At 35.9% G+C, this 22465-nt stretch overlaps 1 protein-coding gene across 1 annotated transcript in view; it reads left to right on the top strand.

The window, feature by feature from the left end:
• Positions 1-22465, top strand: part of LOC107733932 (A-kinase anchor protein 13-like) — a 72749-nt gene that overhangs the window by 20324 nt on the left and 29960 nt on the right. The window contains exons 4-10 of the mRNA XM_016545784.1: positions 1085-1372; positions 3225-3408; positions 5300-5504; positions 6810-8595; positions 11188-11270; positions 18266-18329; positions 22110-22231. Of these exons, the coding sequence (XP_016401270.1) occupies positions 1085-1372; positions 3225-3408; positions 5300-5504; positions 6810-8595; positions 11188-11270; positions 18266-18329; positions 22110-22231 (2732 nt within the window). The remainder of the gene's footprint in view (positions 1-1084; positions 1373-3224; positions 3409-5299; positions 5505-6809; positions 8596-11187; positions 11271-18265; positions 18330-22109; positions 22232-22465) is intronic.

The raw sequence follows: 22465 nt of genomic DNA, 5'->3' as shown, positions 1-22465 counted from the left end.
ATATATATATACATATATATATATATATGTATATATATGTATATATACTGTATATATGAAGAGTTTGGTTCCAAAACGCTATAAATCCATTTTGATTAATTTGAGTAAAAATGTGTTTTCTTTACCAAGAAAGTGGCAAGATGAAAACCACTATTTTCTGTTTCAAACTTTTACATAGTATCTTTAGGTTATAATAACATTAAAAATTCAAATTTAGATTTTGATTTTCAAAGATTTATTATAACATTTTATTATTTTTTCCCCAAAATGCAATAAATCCCTGACACGTTTTTTTTTTTCTTCCAAAATGCAATAAATCCATTGAATCAATATAAAAGTTATTTTTCATATTGAAACTGTTGAAAAAACACAACATAGTAAGTTGATCCACATATGACAGCCTCTGGTCAATACTAATCTTATATGCAGGCACTGGACTAAAAATACATTCAATCAGTCATCGCTCCCAAAATGAATTCAACGGGTCATCTTGTTAATGCTACAAATTAATTACAGCAATAAAAGACAATTTCATCATGAACATACATGAACAACAATATCACATTAAACCACTCTAGAGTGCGTGGAATGGTGCGCTGTGATTGGTTGAGCGGATATATCGCATTCTGCAGAAAAGGGAGACTGGCGTTTGTCGCGGTTTGGAAAAAAAGGGAGAAAACATGACAGAATAACTCGGCGGATATCGCATTTTGTGTAAAATTTAAAATTGACTTTTCAATACTGACCAGATACAGTACAGATTTTGAAAATCTGGAAAATCGGAAAATCAATTTTTGTTAACAATGGGGTTTATCGCGTTTTGGAACCAAACTCTTCATTTGTTTCTTAATTAAGATTCGGTTTCACTCTGAAATATGTATCATTATGGAGGTTAAATATTTCTAAAACTGGTATCCTGTTCTTGCATGACTCTAAGTATGTTATTGGGACATTGCAGAAATATTTTTTTCTGGAAATAGAAATTACATCATATTTGTCCAGTTTACAGTTTTGTCATGTGGCTGATGGGTTACAAAGTCATGTGCATTACAAAAGCTGTCATTAACTTTTGCTCTCTGTACAGCTCATAACTGCTGTGAGTGGGTGCTGGTCACCCTGTGCTCAGCGGGACCAGACGGTAACATTCATACTCTGGCTACCGAGCGCCTGCACTTCGTACAGGACCTGGCCTTCGACATGGCCCAGTTCCTGGTGAGCGCGGTGGGGCAGACAAACCTACTGGAAGAGGCTCTGCTACTGGACGAGCATCAGATCCCACTGCAGGAGTGCGAAAAGCTGGACCAGAATCTGTCCCTGGCCCTCAAACATATCACGCTGCCCCCTGGCTGGAACCTGCTGAGGGATAACACACGTGAGTGCAGCTTGGTGGTGGCTAGTGCTTCGATCCGGGCTGGCAATCAAAAGGTTGTAGGTTCAAGTAATCGTGCGTTACACCTGTAATTGCCTTCTGTATTTGTTCTTTAAGGCAAGACACCCCAGGTGAATACTTCCCCAGTTAACTATTTTCTATTAAAACTGAAAGGTTTTCTGTTTAAATATGGAAATGAGGCATTGTCTAATTAAATATGCACTAATTTACATACATTTCTATTACAGAAATCTGAACATTGGATAAAGCCAGGTTGAAAATTCTTGTTTCATTTTGTTTAATTAGAGTCAAAGGTTTTTACAGAGAGGGTTTTAGACTAAACTAAGATAAGTAGTCATGTTTTAATAATGTTCTCACTTTCAATTTAATTAGTTGTAACTATTTATCTCAAGAACGTAAACCAGCATAATTTTGTAGCTTAACTGATCATGACAAAGAAAAGTGCATTTTGGAGGTCTGATGGCTGTTTATTTCATATAAAATGGAAAAATTGCAGCTCTTTGCATCTGTTGCGGTTTTGAATGTGGTCCATTTGATTTCAGAAGTTGAGTACATCTACTTTAATGTTTTATTTTAAAGTTGTCTGTTTGGCATAATGGTTGAGATGTTTCAGATCTGTTTACATTGTCCAATAGGACTTTATCATATATTTATGATCAGACTGGAGGATTGTCTCAACAGAAGTTAAGATGTGGTTGATCCTTTAGGGGGCGTTATAGCATTAGTGTAGATCATCAGGCTCATACTTCATTGATTGATTTCTAATTCTATAAGATTAAAAAAATAATAATAATTTACAGCCACATTTAATTTAATATGTTATCTATTATAAAATACAAATATAAACTGCTAAATTTTAGAGGGCTAATAATACTTTTGTGGAAATCTCTCAAGTTATCCTTGGCCTGCGACTTATGTCTCAATTTTTTACATTTGTTTTCATTCTTTTTTTGGATATCATAACAAATTTAGAAGAGAGTGTACTGGATGATATTCCACAGCACATATCTGCAACCAAATAAACGTCCCTAAATGACATTCCAGATCAAGTTCCAAGTAATCAGAACAGTTCCTTTGAGTTTATAATGGTCACATGACAGTTGACAGGTCAGTTACAGTGTGATGTTAATTACAGGTGGCAAATCTGTTTAATTAATTGACATTATTTTTGGCCTGGTTCTTCTCTGCTGAATCACAGTACTTTGTCCTTGTCCTAACAAACTTGTGTGGTGGATTATTATGCTTGAGCATTGTGCTTGTGCTCTTTTTCTTTAAAACAAATATCACATGCCTTGATATTTTATGCAATGCAAGAACATTCTTGTTCAAATACAAGGACACATAGAAACATACTGTATACACACTACCATTTAAAACTGTTGGGTAAGGATTTAAAAAATTAAAAAAAAAAAAATTTAATACTTTTATGAAGGATGCATTAAATTGATCAATAATGACAGTAAAGACATTTATAATGTTACAAAATAACTTTCTGTTCATCAAAGAATCAGTTTCCACAAAAATATTAAGCAGTACATCTGTCTAAAATATATCAACAAAGTCATTTTTAAATTGCAATAATATTTCATGATATTCCTGTTTTTACTGTATTTTTGATCAAATAAATGCAGCTGATAGGAGGATAAATGCATTAAAAAACTTATAACTTTGGAATGATAAACATACATTGTATGATTTATGTCATAGCAGAAATTTAATTTGCAATTAAATAGAATGCTAGTACTTGTAAATTAGGGCAGAAGACTAGGTCAGACAGACATTGGTTTACATCCCTCTGTTTTTCTCTCTGAATATTCTTATTTCTCTCTTTCAGGACTGGAACCTCAAGAGACCCTCCTTCACTTTGCAGCCCGCCGCGGGCTCCTCAGAGTGGCCAGTTTTCTCCTCAAGCAGCCAGGGGCCCGAGAGGCCCTCAACCTGTGTAACAAACGGGGCGCCACACCGGTGATCATCGCCCAGAGTCGAGGATATACAGCACTGCTGGAGCTCTTCAGCCTGTGAGTGATGTGCTTACTGTACATACACAGCATCTTATTTAAATGAACACAACATAAATCTGTCATGCTGGAGAAGCAGGAGTGAATTGTCACTCTGTGGGCACCAGTCTACTGTCAAATATAAATAATTATCCTTGCACTGGGTTAAATAGTCAAAAACACGAGTTTTTGTATTATAAGTGAACAGTTTACGAAGCTTAAAGGAACACTCCACTATTTTTGAAAATAGGCTCATTTTCCAACTCCCCTAGAGTTAAACGGTTGAGTTTTACCATTTTCGAATCCATTCAGCCGATGTCTGGGTCTGGCGGTAGCACTTTTAGCTGTAGCTTAGCATAGATCATGAAATCTGATTAGACCGTTAGCATCTCGCTCAAAAATGACCAAAGAGTTTCTATATTTTTCCTATTTAAAACTTGACTCTTCTGTAGTTACATCGTGTACTAAGACCGACGGAAAATGAAAAGTTTTCCTAGACCCGGAGATCGGCTGAATGGATTCGAAAACGGTAAAACTCAACTGTTTAACTCTAAGGGAGTTGGAAAATGAGCCTATTTTCAAAAATAGTGGAGTGTTCCTTTAACATGGTTTTGTTCCTGCTACTTCAGTTATAATGGTTAGTTCGCAATAAAGATGTCCGATGCTTACAGTTTTTAAAGGGTTAGTTCACCCAAAAATGAAAATTAGCCCATGAATTACTCACCCTATAGGCATCCTAGCTGTGTATGACTTTCTTCTTTCAGACGAATCCATTCGGAGTTATATAAAAAATTGTCTTTGATCTTTCAAGCTGTTTAATGGCAGTCAGCGGGTGTTGCAGTGCATCAGTCCAAAAGAAGTGAAATAAAGCGCATGCATCCATAATAAAAAGTGCCTCACACGGCTCCGGGGGGTGAACAAAGGCCTCCTGTAGCGAATCGATGCGTTTTTGTAAGAAAAATAACCATATTTAAAACGTAATAATCACTTTAATCTAGCTTGCGCTCACTGTTGTACACGGAAGCAGCTCTGGGCGGATGACTGCCTGAATTACTGATGAACTGCAATACCCGCCGCTGACTGCCATTAAACAGCTTGAAAGATCAAAGACAATTTTTTATATAACTCTGATTGGATTCATCTGAAAGAAGAAAGTCATATATGCCTAGGATGGCTTGAGGGCGAGTATATAATGGGCTAATTTTCATTTTTGGGTGAACTATCCCTTTAAGTTCACTAACTATTTTAAACCTCTATGTTGTTAACTAAAACCAAAACCATAAAAAAAAAAAAACATTATTATTATTTTATTTTAGCTAGTTGCTTGGACAACATTTTTCATTTTCGTTTAGTTTAACTTATAGTACTCAGATAATTAAAGCTGAAATAAAAATGAATAAAAATACGCAAACTTCTAAAATCATCTTAAAATCTAATTGAGATACATTATTGGTGCTTTTTTCCCCACACAAGAAACATCTGAGAAATAGGAAGTTTCCATTAGCTCTCCATTTAATCTCGTTGCTTAGACATTAAAGTGATCTAATTGCGTATTGTTCTTTCATCTGCTGCATGCTGCTTCAGACAGCAGTGACAGTTGCTTTCATGTGGCAAAAATCACTCCACCCCGCATTAGTCAACGCTCTAGGCCCAGATTTGAACCATTACCTCTTATTATTAATGCTCTCGAGTTGGCGAAAGAATAGAAAATATGCATTCAGTTGCATAATAACTCCATTTGTATATTTCGATCATTCCCCACTGCCTCTTCAACAAATAAATCAAAGCAGTACATCCATAAGAACTGTAATTATATTGAGTGTCTTGATGACAGCAGGGTGTTATTTTGTTTAAAGTTAAAATGGAACAGTTTGAGCATATCCTGTTCATCTGATGACTTGTTTTGATTTAGGGAGGATTTGGATACAGACATTGGCGTTGAGACGCTCAGACAGGTCTCCTCCTCGAGCAGTCGTGTGGTACAGCACCACCCCTCTCTGAACACCTACACCCTGTCTTTGGGCACCGAGCCGGGCGGCGCACCACCCAACCTACAGGCCGACATCCTGGAACTGCGCAGACTGATGCTTTGCCATTGTCAAGGGAAGGTGAGTCAGGTCAGTTTGCTTAGATGTGTCGGCAAAACTTCCTTTTCTAGATGTTCAACTCGGTCTGTTTCTCTCTCTTGCTTTCTGTCTGTTTGTTTTTTTCTTTCTTTTTGAGTGTGATGAACTTCTCCAGAGTTGAGTTATTCAGCACGACAAGGACAGCATGTGTAAACATGACGAATAATGATAATAATATATTGACAAAGACAAACTGTAACTTTAGTTTTAACCATGTGGTTGAATCACTTTCTTTAAAGTGATATCAAAAAGGTCAAATCTTAAAAGATAATATATATATATATATATATTAGGGGTGTACACAAATATGACAGTATTTACTGGAAATGTCACGGCATGAGATGACTGAACAGGAAGGTTATTTCTTTTCAACATTCATATATTTTAAAGGAAATAAAACAACAACAACAAAAAAAATATTAATATGCATTATACATCTCATTTCAATAAATGTGACATTTAGGTAGAATTCAGTGGTTTTATTGGTTTTAAAAAAGATAAAAATATAATGGTGACGACGAGCCAATTTTCAACATGCAAATAGGCTGCAATTGTGATGAGAAGTAATGTTTTTATTTTCCAGTTTATTCAGCAGCCAGTCTTCAGTGTCACACGATCCTTTAGAAATCATTCTAATATCTTGATTTGCCACTTAAGAAACATTTCTTATTAATTCTGCTTTAAAATTTTAAATAATATAATATTTTCTGCTTAATATTTTAGTAGAATCCATAATGATTTTTTGTCATTATTCTTTGATGATTACAGAAATTCATACTCTTGTAACATTATAAATGTCTTTACTGTCAATTATTGATCAATTTGATGTGGCCTTCCTGAATAAAAGTATTAGTTTCTTTAAAATATCCTACTGAGTTTTGAACTGTAGTGTATGTGATACTATAGCATATTATAATAACAATTATTTTATATGATATTTAACACAATAAGATATTTATTAAACATAATAATATAGCTATTTATCCTCTATAATTCCTCTGTACAACTTGAAACGTTGTACTTCTCATGTTACTGCCTCTTTAGGATGAATCACTGTGTTGTCTTTTTTGCAAGTCGCTTTGGATATCATAAATGTCTGCTACATGAATGCATACTATTATGCAGTCAACAGAAGGGAATTTGTTTGCCAAGAAATATCCCTCAGATTTCAACCTCCACCATAACTTTTCTCCAACAGCTGTAGATCTGCTATTCATTGCAGTGGCATAACTGTAGAATTAGAGAATTGCTTGAAGGAGAGAAAACCCTAAGCTGTTGTTCTGTGTTCATGTTCAGGGAGGAGTTGCCTTTCAGCAGAGCTCAGACTCTCCGCATATTGCCCAAGAATGTGATGACGGCCTGGAGACCAGAGATTGCTGTTGTGAAGAGGCACCTCACGACTCCCTTGATACGAGAGAACGAGAGTTCACTCCTTTTAGCACAGAAGAAAACAAAGGACGTAATGACCGTCTGGATCCCTCGCAAAACAGGGAGGGTAACGGAGGTCCCTCGCTCAGCTGTGAAAGTGCCCCGGCTCTCCTAGATAATGGCAATAGCGAAGATCAGCGGGCGTGTGCTTGTGAAAACAGTGAGACTGATTGCAGAGAGCAAGAGGAGCGTTCAACTACTGGTGTAGTTAGTACCGGTGACGTTGGAGATAGTAGTGATGGTTTGCAGAGTGGTTCTGAGAGCATAGTCAACAGAACCTCTTCCTGCGAACAACAGAAAGAGGAAGCTGATAAAGCAGATGACTTAATCTGTGAAGCACCAGGTTTTGCTGAGGGGCAAAATCAGGAAAAAGGACACAACTCTGTAGAGGAGAAAGTATCAGAGGAGAAAGAGCTAGCTGAATGTAGCCCCACCGTTGAGGCAGGAGATATGGGAATCACTCAGTCTTTGGACACGCCAGAAAGCTCGGATGTTGAATCTTCTCAAGGCACTGAGACCGATGCTGAGGAAGAGGATGGGTGCGGAGATCTCATCGAATCTGAGGAGGTGCGAGAAGAAAGCAAGGAACCACCAGACGTAAATCCTGATGGAGATACACCTCTAGATAGCTCACACCAAAATTTAGTGGAAAATGAAATGCATGCTTGTCGAGGCATTTGTGATAAAACTGGTGACCCAGGAACCCATAAACTAGTGGGAGACATTTGTGAGAAGATCACGTGTAATGTGGAAGGTAGTCGAGATCTTGATTCTTCAGTAATCTTTGATCAAGAAGAAGCCGATGAGGAGTTTCAGGAGAGTCTAGAAATGCAATACATGGAAACAGATGGAGACCAACAGAATGAAGAACTTAGAGATACAACCTCAAGGATTTCAGTTGCTGAAGATGAGAGCGTTTTACACCTGAGTGAAGTAATTCAAGAGCTGTTGCCTGTAGAACAACCAATTCTTTCAATTGAAGACGTAGTGTTTGAAGGAAGTGAGTTTGACGGACAGAAAGTAAGTTCTTCAGGCGTCTTACAAACTGAGCTTGGTCCAGAACCCGGATCTTCCATAGCAACTAGTGAGGACATCTTAGAACCTGAAGATCTAGAGGTTCTTTTAGGTTCTGGCTGTGAGGGTACGGAGAACGTTCAAGGGAACCAGGAGGACGAACCCGTTTGTGAAGCTCAGGCGTCAGCGAAGGATGTTCTTGAGTCAGCGATTTCTGCAGATATGAAGAAAGTGAATCTCCAAGGTGACTCTTCCCAGGATCCCAGACAGGATATAACCTCAAACAATGGGGTCATGCAGGGCACAGCAGAAATAGACCTTTTAGAAGAGGATGCAGGTGTAGTTTTTGTAAACACCGATGAATCTGGAGATCAACGTGTCTTGGTGGATCCCTCAGACATACTAGCTAAGTCAAATGAGTTTGGGATCTCTGAGGAAAGCCTGGCAGTCAATGCAGAAGATCTGTTTGGTGTTTCGGTCCACAGTGACCATGTAGATGGTGCCTTACATGTCCCAAATGCTCTTGATGAGGATGGCATTATAGTTCCTTCTGTATGTCCTGAACAAGCCCAAGCGAACTTAGATCCAGTGTCTCAAGAAACAGAAGCTGTGCGACCAATGGGTGAAGACCTACTGAACGGTGAGCTGAACAATATAAATGTAAAATATTTATTATGTTCCATGTTTTCTGGAAAAAAGTTGCACCTGATTATAAGTCACACTGGGTTAAAATTGCATTTTTAACATGCCCCTATTATGCCATTTTTAAGTATCTAATATTATTTTGGGGGTCTCCAGCAATAGTTTTACATGCATGCAAGGTCAAAAAACGCTTTAGTTTTCACAAAATGTGCATGCTCAGAGTTCAATGCAAAGGGTTCAAATGCAAAAATTGCTGTTTAAGGACTACAAAAAACGGCTGGTAGGGACTACAACGAGCTTCTTCCTGGGTTTGTGACATCACTAACCCCGATGTTTACATAAACCCCGCAATGGTAAGGGGGCGTGATGTTTCCGGACAACCTGCACTAGGCGGTTATAGAATCACAAACACACTGAGCCCGCTAACCAATCAGAGCCCATTGCGTAATTCTGAGGGAGGGGCTTCAGAGAACTACGCCCATTGCCATAGTTCCGTATTTTGAACGCTCAATATTATAGAAAATATAAACATCTATTATTTACCATACATACAGGTTGTGATTCAGTGGAGTCAGATGGTCCATATAAACTGGGTACTGAGCTCATCTTTCAAGAGCAAGCGTTTTGTGAATCCCGCGCTGAACTTCACGAGATTAGAGAAGCAGTCATCAGTAAAATTACGGGAACACAAAAAAAGATTTGGTTGTACTGCTGTGGTACAGTGGAAAAAATGAATTTTAACCTCTCTTTAACGATTCTTTGCAGCCTCATCTTTCTGAAATGAAAATGAAACAAATTTACTTTCACAGCGTAGGACACGGCGTCTTCTCAACATGATGTTAACCATATGAACAAGCTACAGGGTTTGAGGTCGGGTCAAGTTGTTTGCGGCCGGCCAACGTTGAGCATAGGCGGGCATTATGCAAATGTGTTACCCCGTGACATATAGCCGTCACGGAAGTGGGATTTGAATTATTGATGACTCGTTTAGGCTGTTCAGAGTTGATTCTTTCTTTTGGGAGACAATAACTTTATTTATCGTGCATTTTTGGCTTTACAACTTTGCAGATAGTTTACATTCACACACAGCTACATTACACACTGCACGAAAGGCAATATTCAAAATGGCATAATAGGGGCACTTTAAGAGAAAAAAGATGTATAAGTCACATTTTATTATTTTATTCAGCAATAATGTGAAATGCCAGTAAATAAAATGAAACATTTACAAACATTGTAAACACTATAGATATGTATTTTAATTCCAGTCACTCCACAACAAAACCTTTAATAGTATTTAATTTAATAGTATTCAGAACAGAACAGGAATGGAAAATAAATAGACAATTATACATTATAGTGGTATTCCTTATAAACATTTATTACAAATGCCAAGGCTATGCAAATGTATTTAAAGTGATAAAGTGATAAATAAATAAACTTGGGCTCATGTACCTCTCTCATCAGACATCTAAAATAAATATGTGCTGTGCATGTTTTGTTTAATTCCAGTCACTCCACAACAAAACCTTTAATAGTATTTAATTTAATAGTATTCAGAACAGAACAGGAATGGAAAATAAATAGACAATTATACATTATAGTGGTATTCCTTATAAACATTTATTACAAATGCCAAGGCTATGCAAATTTATTTAAAGTGATAAAGTGATAAATAAATAAACTTGGGCTCATGTACCTCTCTCATCAGACACAAATCTAAAATATGTGCATTTTGTGCATGTTTTGTATGCTTGATGTAAATTGCATAGGTCGCTTTGGAATATAAGTCGCAGCACATTTCAGATTATATTAAAACCATGATTTATATTCCTGAAAATATGGTATTATATGCATATATTCATTGTTGCTCCAACCATTTTACTGGTTCAAAGTTAGTCTGAATTAAGGTGAAAACTTAAAAAATCCATAACCAAGATTCCCGTTTAATTTCATCACTGATCAAATAATACAGTGTGATTGCATAACAGGCTTTCTAAGTCTCTTCAAGAGCACCCAGCCTTCCATGATAAACCAAAATTAAGTAATTATACCTTTCTGATCCAACAGAATAATTGTAAGTAGCCTGTGCGTCTCCGACACGCACACGCCTGAGCGAACAGGGTGCATTTCATCGTGATTTATGTACATAACAAAATGTAGCTTAGCGACAGGTGATGTCATTATGGGATGTCCAAGGAAGTGAAGTTACAAGACGAGGTCAGCGTCCATTTCCTGAACTGAACTTTCTCCGTTCTCACAGTGACCGAAAAAGTACATTGGTACACCCATGTTTTTAAAGAGTATTGTTGTCTTTGCTGAGTTACGCAACTGAACTAAAATAGCCAGATTTACCATTTCCAGAAATATGCCTGTATGGTTGATGCTTTTGCAGTGCAGGACATGTTTTTAGTTCATTTATCATGACTCGTATATTCCATTCTTGAGTGAACTACAAATAATGTTATTAAAAATATTATATTTTTTCTTTATTTTCATGAGCAAATTTGTACTGTTTGTTCTTTTACCTTTTTGATCATTCATATCTGACTGATTTTATGAATTTTAAATGCTATATGTTCTGTCGCAGAGTCAGATGCATGTTTGGAGGATCAGATGGACTATCAGAAGACAATGTTTCCTGATATCATGGACAAAAAAGATGCACCAGTGGTTAGTACTAAACATATAGTGTTTATAGACTTTATATTTAATTTACTACACTTGACTTATGAAATATGCTGTGGGCGTATGTTGTGACATTAATGACATCCCGTGATAGTTAGGTAGCAAAAATACAGTCGTTTTTTTACTGTTTTTGTCACTTCTTTGTTTTATGTTGATAGATGATTTTGACTGTTAGGGCTTACTTTTTTTCGGAATCACATTACACGTTTGTTTAAAAAGTTATTAAGTTGATGCTTGGCAAACCCAACAGGACGCTTGTGATTTCAAACCTTTTTTAACCAAAATAGCTTCATGCTTTTTTGTCATTATCTCTGTCAGTGAGATCCTAACATTCATCAGTATTTACAATTTTGAGCACCGAGCTCCAAATGGGGGCGATATTTCCCTGAAAAACATAACATAACGTCCTGTTACTCCGCAGCATTTTGGTCGGGTCCTCATGGTGTCGGGCCCATGTATAACCAATAACAGATGTGTCCTCCCTTTCATCTAGTTATGAAAAGATCTGAGAATTATTATAAACATCTGAATATCCAGAAGTAATATCTTTGGATATGTGGAGCCAGTGCTACAATAAAGAACAGAAATGCACTACCGTTCAAAAGTTTGGGGTCTGTTAAATGTTTATTTTTTTTCTATTCTGATCTTATTCATCAAGAATGCATTAAATTGATCAAAAGTGTTGGTAAAGACATTTATAATGTTAAAAAAGATTTCTATTTCAAATAAATGAAAAACAAAAATCACAAAAATTAAGTATTTAGCACTTAAACGTGAACCAAATAATATGATTTGCATGTGTAAAAATTATGAATATAATATTTTGTCCAATATGAAGACACTTTGGACTATTAAAAGGTACTTCATAGCAGGAATGACCCGTGTGCAGAGAAAGAGTCAATAGGTTGGGATGGGGTAGCAGGCGCAACGAAAGAGCAAAAGAAACTGTTTGCATATGTGTGTGTGTGTGTGTGTGTGTGAGAGAGAGAGAGACAGAGAGGGAGAAGAAGGGAGTGGGGGATGAGATGTATATATGTAACTATATGTACTAACTATATGTATAATACGTAATATATATATATATATATGTGTGTACACATGTATGTATGTATGTGTGTATATTAGGGATGTAACGATTAACCCCGAGCCGATTGAAAATCGGTTTAAATACTATATATATAACATCTTAATAGAATAAAAAGCATTTTTTTTATAAATTTCTAAGTTTCTTCTTAAAGCCTTATAAAATGAGCGATTTGTTGTAAGAGTATAGTGCTATAAGATGAATGTGGGCAGCATCACTTGTCAGAAGTTTGTGATTTGAAGTATTTGAGATGTTGAGATCTCTGACATCTTCCTGCAGACCTTGCCATCAATCGCAGTTTGAGACATTTATAATATCTCCGTTATTTCTCCTAGACAGCAGTCTCACATGGCCCTCTAGAGTTTCAGAACAGATCGCAACTGTGATCTCATTTATGATCTTTCCTATATACCCAAACATTACTCTGTACTTATTATAATTGATTTTCAAAAAGTATTGCTAACTTGTTTTAACAGTGATTTTCCAAGCTATAAGGTGTAGTTTCTGTTCATAGAAAGCGTCTGTTCCTGTAAGACGTGATGGCCATGTCTGTGGCGTTTGCAGTCAGCTGTTCTTTCTGAGTGTTCAAACTCTCTCATGTCTTATTAGTTGATTCATAGTTCTTTTGTTGGCTTGACATTCTGACATTCACACATCATGCCAGACCTAAGACCGTTTGAGTTGCGGCTTGTTTTCAGCTGTTTAATGTGGTTCAACAGACAAACACCCTGAAGCGTTGATCTGCCAGTTTGATCATACAATGAAGACATGCGGCTTGATCGGTCTTAACAGTCATTAGCACAGATGCCACTTCTATCCAAACCTTAAATCATTAAGCTCTCAATAAACTATTGAACTATGTGTTTAGTGTTATTGCCATCAAGCTTTTGTATATCTCTCACATGGCAATTCATGACTCATTGTCCTCTTTTGAATTTGAATGCATGTGGTCATAGTCACTGAGTCATTTGATTCAGTACAGTTGATTCAGTGCATTTGAAGTCAATATAAACATAATTCATAGGTTTATTGTAAATGAATCATCATTGCACATTATTCCAAATAAGTACAATACTTGTAAAAATGACTCACTTTTCAGGTGATCAATCCTTCTTATTTTTCAACCTTTTGTCATAGAGTTCACTTTTTACAATAAAAGTAAACTCCCACTCCGTTTTCTTTCTTTTCTTTTTTGATTGTTTTTTTTAATGGATGGGTGCTTTTTATTTAACTTATTTTGGACTGATGCATGCAACACCCGCTGAGTGGCATTAAACAGCTTGAAAGATCAAAGACAATTTTTAATATAACTCCGACTGGATTCGTCTGAAAGAAGAAAGTCATATACACCTAGGATGACTTGAGGGTGAGTAATTTGTGGCCTAATTTTCATTTTTGGGTGAACTAACCCTTTAATGACCCCTAAAGACTGGATGGCTGTTGGATTGGAGAAATGCCTCTGGGAAAGCTCAGATACAATGTTTTGACTGTAAATGGAGTTTGTGCCATGAGTGTGTGCGTGTGTTTGCGCATACATGTTGAGGTCAGGAACTGCGTGAGTGCAAGGGGCAGCTCAGTTTGGTGACAGTCTGGGAGCCGCTGCTCAAATCCTAACGGTTTCCTTTGGCTCTCAGCCTGGAGAGAATGATGGAAACGGGCCGTCGGCCAAGTGACTTCATAGCGCTGTACTGCAACTAAAAATCACCATCTTTACAATCTGCACAAACCAGAGATTTTGAAGCTTTGCACAGTTTTAAGACGCAGATCTTGGAAACACAAATGGTCCTGTAGGAACACAAATTAGATTCAAAATGTCCCACTAACTGATTAACGTGTTCTTATCGTGCCATAAATTTTATCCCGAAGCAGTTGCTTTTGTATTATGGCTTTTTTGTATTCCGGCTGCATGCATCGAGAGCCAGCACACAGTCTGTGCATTTTCAAACCAGATGTGTTTTTATTGGGTACACTTCTGAATGCTCTGCGCTCGACAGAGTCTGCTGGCACTGCCCTTTTGGTTTCTCCCCTAGCGCCGCAAATATGCAGTGAGAACGGCAGCGGTGCCAGATTCTGGAAAGGGACCCTGGGCCATGTTTGGCTCTGAACAGACTTCAGGGTTTGGGCCTGTGTTATGGAGAGCGGTTTGAAGCAGCTTTAGAGCATCACAAAATATAGTGGTTGACATGTAAGCATGCAGTTTTGTGTTTGATGTTATTCTTTTTTAGACAGACATATAGATGGATGAATGGATGGATGGATGGATATTCTTAAGAGTGTAAATGCCTCTTATATCAGTCTTGTTTTATACATTTAAATGTCAGTCTCTTTTGCGTACGTATAGCTCAGTGGCAGTTAGAGATGCAAATGTTTATTTTATATTCAAGCTGGTTTGGTTTTTAGTCCCCTTTCCTTTGTTGCTTTTTGAAACAAAGTCTCTGTTACTGTACATACTGAATGCGATTGCATTGCATTTTATATTTGTGCATTATGTCTAATGAAGTGTTATAGGTTAAATATGCCATATTTCAGTTATTTTGATACATTGGATCACTATTAATATATTCTGCATAAAGTTTTTTTTTCTACTTTAAAATGCAACAGAACACTCTAAGAGCTCAATAGTTTGAGGTCAGTAAAAATTTATTACTTTTGTTCAGCAAGGATGTGTTAAATTGATGAAAAGTGGCAAGACTTTTACACTGTTACAAAAAATTCTAAAAATAAATGCTGTTCTTGTGAACTTTGCATTCATTAGAGAATGGAAAAAAATGTATCCTGGTTTTGGAAAAATATTAAGCAAGCGCAAATCGTCATATTAGAATGATTTCTGAAAGATCATGTGACATTGAAGACTGGAGTAATGATACTGAAAATTCAGCTTTGCATCACAGAAATAAATTACATTATAAAGTATACTGAAATAGAAAACAGTTATGTTTAATTGTAAAAATTCACAATGTTTCACAATATTACTGTTTTTACTGTATTTTTCTTAAATAAATGGACCCTTTCTAAGCATAAGAGACTTCTTTCAAAACCATTAAAAAAATCTTATCAACCACAAATGGATGTAATTGTTTTGTGCATAATTTACTATTAATATTTTTCCTCAAATCATCTCGCACATTTGATCTCTATACGTGCCGTCTTTGACTCCCCTGGACAAAAGGATCTAATTTTAGTGTGAACAAAGCTAAAGAAGGGATTCATTCATCCAATGAAAACATCTCGTACACTTTATAATTAAACAAACCCTCAACCTATTCGCTCACAGTCTGACAGCTGTACGTCTCGTTTAGAGTTCTACCGCTTATGCTTAAACAATACAGCTCTTTTCATTTATAATCTCTTTAATCTTTGTTGGAGTTTCAGCGGCAGTGGATGTGTGATATCAGCGACTCACTATGATGGGAACTGCTGTACGGATAACCCAAAGAGTGTGTGTTTGTGCTCTCCGGCCTGTCTGTAGTAGGCAGGGCTTGTGTTTGGGACAACAGACGACAGTGTTCTCCACTGCCTTGTGCCTTCCCAGAGGCACACAGTGGATAGTCAGAGCTCTGGCATGGACGTGCTCATCAATGGAGCGTTGTGCATTGTTAATTGCTTTAAAACTGTGTATGGCCACTTGGTTTTTGAGGGTGTGAACATAATTAGTCCCTGGCCAGGATGGAAACGTGAACTGCTCTTGGGTCAAATCAGAAGCCATTTCTCTCGTTCTTCACGTTTTTCTCCTGTATTCCCTCCCTCTAGGGATTCTTTGTTTACCGTCTTTCTCCCCCGTCCGATTTTGCATCACCTGGGTGACCCTGTAGCTGGGTTATAACAAAGGCAAAAGAGCTTTTCAGTGTGCTTTCCAGCCGGGTGAATAACCATCAGTGGTGCAGGTCGCTTTAATACAGGCTTTCTATTGTGGGGGCTTTGTACAGGATGCTGTTCAGTAGCAGTACTGGCCGTAACATGAGATCTGTGTAAACATTTCCAATAGACTGTATGCATTCACCCTTTCAATTCCTCAGATCAAAAGCTGATGTATAGTAAGCAAGCAGGCATGAAATTTATTGGGCCTCTTTAGTATAATACAGACTGAAACTGGACTTTGAAAAAGGAAGTACTGTATACTAGATACACAAGAATTTAACTCTTTTTAGCACCAAGCCATATGTGACCTGTGTTAGGACTGCTTTGTTTGCTGGTTTGCTTAAAACAAAAATTAAGAATGGCAAAATACACTCCCTGTTTTTTTTTTATGTTGACATCAACGATATGGTAAAAGACAGTTATGTTTATACAGTATACACTAGCGTTCAAAGGTTTGGGGTTGGTAAGATGCCCATCAAGGCTGCATTTATTTGATCAAAAATACAGTAAAAATAGTAGGGCTGTCATCGTTAACGCATGCGATTAATTTTACAATCCTTAACGCGTTAAAATAATTTAACGCAGTTAACGCAAAATTACTGAAGCACAATTTCTATTCTAACCCTTTAACCCAATTTTGCTTTTCTGCTTGCGATCAGATCATTTTAAGCCGCTAAACTCTGGGAAAATTTTCAGTCCAATGATCCAGTAAGCGAATGCATTCAAACAATCCGTCCAAAACCAGTGCTTTGAGACGCAAACTACGGTTTCTCGACTGGATAACCAGTCTCGCTAGAAGAGTTTTGATGGATGAAGACTGCAATCAAGGTAAAGATGATTGCTGTGGCGTACATGAGTCGTGCACGCGTTGAGGCCGTTAATGCGTTGACAAAATAAACTTTTGAAACAAGATAAATGGTCTATGCTTAATATCATGAAGTGTGCGATTAATCACAGAAAAAGGGTGTGATTTAATTAGATTAAAAATTTTAATCGATTGACAGCCCTAAAAAATAGTAATATTATTAAGGTTTAAAAAAACAGTTTTCTATTTAAATATGTTTTAAAATGTAATTAATTCCTGTGATGCAAAGCTGAATTTCCAGCATCAATACAGACTTTACTGTCTCTTCAATATACTAATCAATTTACTGTGTCTTTGCAGAATTTTTTTTTTTTTTTAAAGAACCATATTTGGTGGAAGAACTGTTTATTATTTTTTCATAATTATTATTATTAAAATGCTCAACAATAGGGATTTTTTTCTGCTGGCCACCATTTTTTATGTATTTTTTATATTTGCTAAAAATAATATTCATTTTTTTTCATTAAATGTTACATTTTATTTATTTTTTTTTACCACAATTTCCTCTTTAGAAAAAAATAAAAAAATAAATTTGCAACAAGCTATAATATATAACTCCCTGTATTTATTTATTTACATAAACATAAAAAATATATATATTTTTTTACTAAACTTAACTATGGATTAAGGGAGTGAATTCACTGTAGCGCACAGCCTCTCTTGGCTTATTGCTTTATTTTACAACAGACTCCAGCTTATCTTATTTGAGTTTTATAAGCTGGGTTTTATAATTGCAGCCATTGTTTCTTCTATGGATTGGATTGAATCCAGCCAGCAGTAGTTTGTTTGGATGTCTGGCTTGTGGGGAGCATCTCAGCATTGGATCATGATTGCTGAAGCCGCTGTCATCCCTCAGGGCCGGTGTGAGGTGGTGTGTGGTCTGTGATGACTGAGATGCAGCTGTTATGGGGTCCACAAACCACAGACTGAACTCTAACCTCATATATGCTGCAGTCTCTGAGCTTATGTGAGCAAAGCTGCTGCTTCTGTTGCCTATGCATTCACTAGAAACCCTCAGTTTCATTGACCTTTTCAGCAGTGAAAGAAAATGAAAAAAACTCATCAAATTTGAATGCAGTCTGATGTTCATATTTGCTTTGAATATGTTAAACAACTTTTTTCCAGTTAGACAGTCACATGCGTAAGACCATATCTTCCTCTTTCTGTCCCCAGATCCACAGAGACAAAGACGCACTGTGTTCCAGTGTTTCCCAGAAGAGACACAACTTATCCACAGGTAAGATCACACTTCCATGACCTGATATCATGTTGTCGGTTATGTAATTCAATACTAATATTTATCTAGTTGGGCTTAATTTTAGCTTACCAATTTCAGCAGCCATTATTTCAGTCTTCAGTGTCACATGATCCTTCAGAAATCATTCTAATATGCTGATTTGCTGCTCAATTATTATGAGTACTCAATTATTATTAATGGCTCATTATTATTAGTTTTTTTTTTTTTTTGATTTTTAAATCTTACCCCAGACTTTTCAGTGGTAGTGTAGCAAGGTTTCCACCAAATTATTAAGCAGCTCAACTGTTTTCAACATTGATAATAATAAGAAATGTTTCTTAAGCATCAAATCAGCATATTAGAATGATTTCTGAAGGATCATGTGATATGGATGTAATGGATGCTGAAAATTCATTTTAAAATATATATTCAAATATATAGAAAACAGTTATTTTAAATTGTAATAATATTACTGTTTTTACTGTTTTTTTAAATCTAATAAATGCAGCCTTGTTCAGCAAAAGACCTAAAAACAGTAAAAAAAACAAAAAAAACATTAATTTTGTTTAAATGGTAGTGTGTTTTATGCAGTACTAAAACATTTTTGTAACACTCAAAATTTATTAACATAAGTTAACTAGTTAACAAACTAACGACATACTTCTAAAGCATTTATTAATTGTAGTTAATGCTCATTTTAACATTTAATTATACATTATTAAAATCAATAATTGTGCCTGATAATATTTAATGTATCTGAACTGACATGAACTAATGATAAACAGTATTTTTTTATATGTAAGCAAAGATGAATAAGCACTGCAATAAATAAATTGCTCATTGTTAGTTGATTTTAGTTAATGCATTAACTAACATTAACTAATGGGACCTTATTGTAAAGTGTTACCAAAGATTTGATAGCAAACAATTGTTTTAAACAGTTCATTTTTAATTATATCAAACTGCTTTTATGTATTTGTATTCTTTTTTTGTGCGCATGTTGTAAGTTTGGCAACATGTTAACGTCATTTTCTCTCTGATTCATTTGTGAGTCACGTCGCTCATGCACTTCATGTGATGAGTGCTGTTTTGTGTGGCATGTGTGCTTGCTTATGAGGTTCCTCGACACTTAGGATGCTGTCTGTGTAGGCAGTATACAGTTAAGCTGTAATGTTAGCCACAGTTTCTTGTATAAAAACATTCCCACCCTCTCTCTGACTCTTAGAATGAAACGGGCTGTTTTGATGTTTGTACCTTTAAGACTTCTATACAGTATGTAAATGACTTCGGTTATGATTGGCTTGCTTCCCAGGAAGGTGAGAACTTTGCATTGTAAACACTGGAGTGCGTCTACAAAGACTGAACCATTTAATTTCAGAAGAGAAAGGAAAGTCTTGTTTTCTTATAGCGAGGTTCTTAAGGAAGTATGAGGAACAGAAGATAGTAATGGCAAGTGCTCGTATAGAGGAGCATGAAGGGATTGTTTATCTTTACTTGTAACTATTCTGAAGACTGTTCACCTTTAATACACCAACAGTGTCTGGTATAAAAAAAAAAAAAAATGCATTCAAGCCACAAACATGATGCAGTGCTAAAAAGAGAGATTTCCTGTTTAATGAAAAGTGTATTTCAGCCATACAAAAAGTTGTTTTTACACCTATTGTGAACATAAGTGGCATATAGCTTGCTTTTTTTCTTGTTAAACTACCCTGACTGGATTGTCTTGAACGCACAACTTTATCACTGATCACTGATCACTGCTGTGTCTTTGTAAATGCAGGAAGTGGGTTGAGATTTATTAATCACTTCCTTGTAAGCATCAAACATTTGTACAACATTTAACAACGTTGCATTATAGTTGCATGGTTTCAGGTTTGTCACAGTGTGGTGTTTTTAAAACCATGCTAAAAAAGAAAATTACATTTTATTTTAGTTTTTATTTAAATTATTTATTTATTTATTTTTAATTGTATTATTATTAACATGCTAAACATATTGTTCTATTATATTTTGTATTTAATTAACTATTCTATTTAATTTTTTATTGCTTTTTCCATTTTATTTATTATTTATTGTTTACCTTTTTATTAAACAGCAAAAAAAATTAATTTCATTGCATTTCATTTCATTTCATTTCATTTCATTTCATTTCATTGCATTGCATTGCATTGCATTTAATTTAATTTAATTTAATTTCATTTCATTTCATTTCATTGCATTGCGGTGCATTATGGTGCATTGCGGTGTATTGCCATTGCATTTCATTTCATTTCATTTCATTTCATTTCATTTCATTTCATTTCATTTCATTTCATTTCATTTCATTGCATTGCATTGCATTGCATTGCATTGCATTTCATTTCATTTCATTTCATTTCATTTCATTTCATTGCATTGCGGTGCATTACGGTGCATTGCGGTGTATTGCAGTGCATTGCATTGCAACTTCCAGGTACTGGAACAGGAGAAATTGCATTATAACAATCACATTCTAGTTGCATGGTTGCAGTTTCATAACAGTACAATGTTTTTAAAATCAAGCTAAAAAATGTATGCATGTTTTAAACATTTAATTTACATTTTTCTTTAAATATGTTTTGATTTATTTTTTTAAATTGTTTTTTTATTAACATGCCAAAAATATTGTTCTTTTTAATTTTTTTGCTCTTCTGTTTCCATGCACTTTCAAAAAGTATTTTAGTTCATTTTATTTTTATGCTTTTTGATTTTTATTTATTTATTTAAAAGCACCGCAGAGCCACAGTGTTTACAGTTTCCAAGTACTGGAACTGGAGACATTTTTTAACATCTAAAAAATTACGATGAATCATATCAAAAACATACTGAAAATAACCAAATGTAACTGGGTAGATTCAATATGCTGAATTTCTTCTCAGCGGCCTTTCATGACCTGTGTTTATGTTGTCAGTTGTTTATCTGCAGCTTAGGTAATGACGTTTGCTTTTACTATAGCATTGAGAGCGTAAAGAAAGGGCAGCTGTAGCGGTCTCAGCGAGCCCCCTCCTTCACATCCCAAAACATGGTGCCACCTGTGTGTTGTGTGACAGCTGACAAAGCTCACACTCTCGTGACAGAGCTCCGAGTGCTGATCCCAGCCTTCACAGTCACTCTCTTCACTTACACTAAGCTTATACAGAGAGTGTGTTGCACTTTAAAAGACTAGAAGAAAGTGAAAGCGAGAGAGGGAGGGGAAACAGGCGGTATTTTTCTAGGTGATGGAATCTGTTGAGGTTTATCATGATGGTTTCGTCTCCCACGTGATCTGGTTTTGTTACCCACACGACGGTACGGTACTGACAGACGCTACAGATACTTCTCCTATCAAGATAGTCAGACTTTGCTGTTGTGAATACATGTGCTGTTGTACAAAGATCTGTTCTGAAGAGGACATCGCATGTTTTGTTTAAGAGGACATTGGGCTTCAGTAAGAGAACTTCTTTGGAGACTTTTATGACTTTTATGACTTTTATTTGTTACCCACACGACGGTACGGTACTGACAGACGCTACAGATACTTCTCCTATCAAGATAGTCAGACTTTGCTGTTGTGAATACATGTGCTGTTGTACAAAGATCTGTTCTGAAGAGGACATCGCATGTTTTGTTTAAGAGGACATTGGGCTTCAGTAAGAGAACTTCTTTGGAGACTTTTATGATAGACTTTAACTGGATACACAAGCTATTTTTAGCACACTTCTTTTTATTGTAAATGCTGTAAATTTGTCTGTCTTCGTGTAAAACTGTGTGTGTTTGTTGCAGAAAGTTCACAGTATCCGGAGTTTCACACTTGCAACTCAGAAACAGTCACATTTCGAGACTCAGGAAGTGATACAGATGGATTTCTCAGTCCTGACACTGGAGAGGACAACATCTTCAGAAAGGTGAGAAAGATTTTCTGAAGAAATGTGCGTTGTTTGCCACATTGGGCATTGTTAATTGGTTGCTTACTGCTTAAGTCTTTGATATTTTGGTCCCTATATATGGCTTGATTGTCTCCCTCAGTGTAAGATTTTTATTTTATTTTATTTTATTTTATTTTATTTTTTATTTTATTTTATTTTATATTTTAATTTCTATTTTATTTTACATTTTTTATTTCATTAAATTTTTTAATT

Source organism: Sinocyclocheilus rhinocerous, unplaced genomic scaffold, assembly GCF_001515625.1.
Source record: "Sinocyclocheilus rhinocerous isolate Xijiao unplaced genomic scaffold, SAMN03320098_v1.1 scaffold760, whole genome shotgun sequence".
NCBI lineage: Eukaryota > Metazoa > Chordata > Actinopteri > Cypriniformes > Cyprinidae > Sinocyclocheilus > Sinocyclocheilus rhinocerous.
This window is presented reverse-complemented; position numbering and strand designations above follow the sequence as displayed.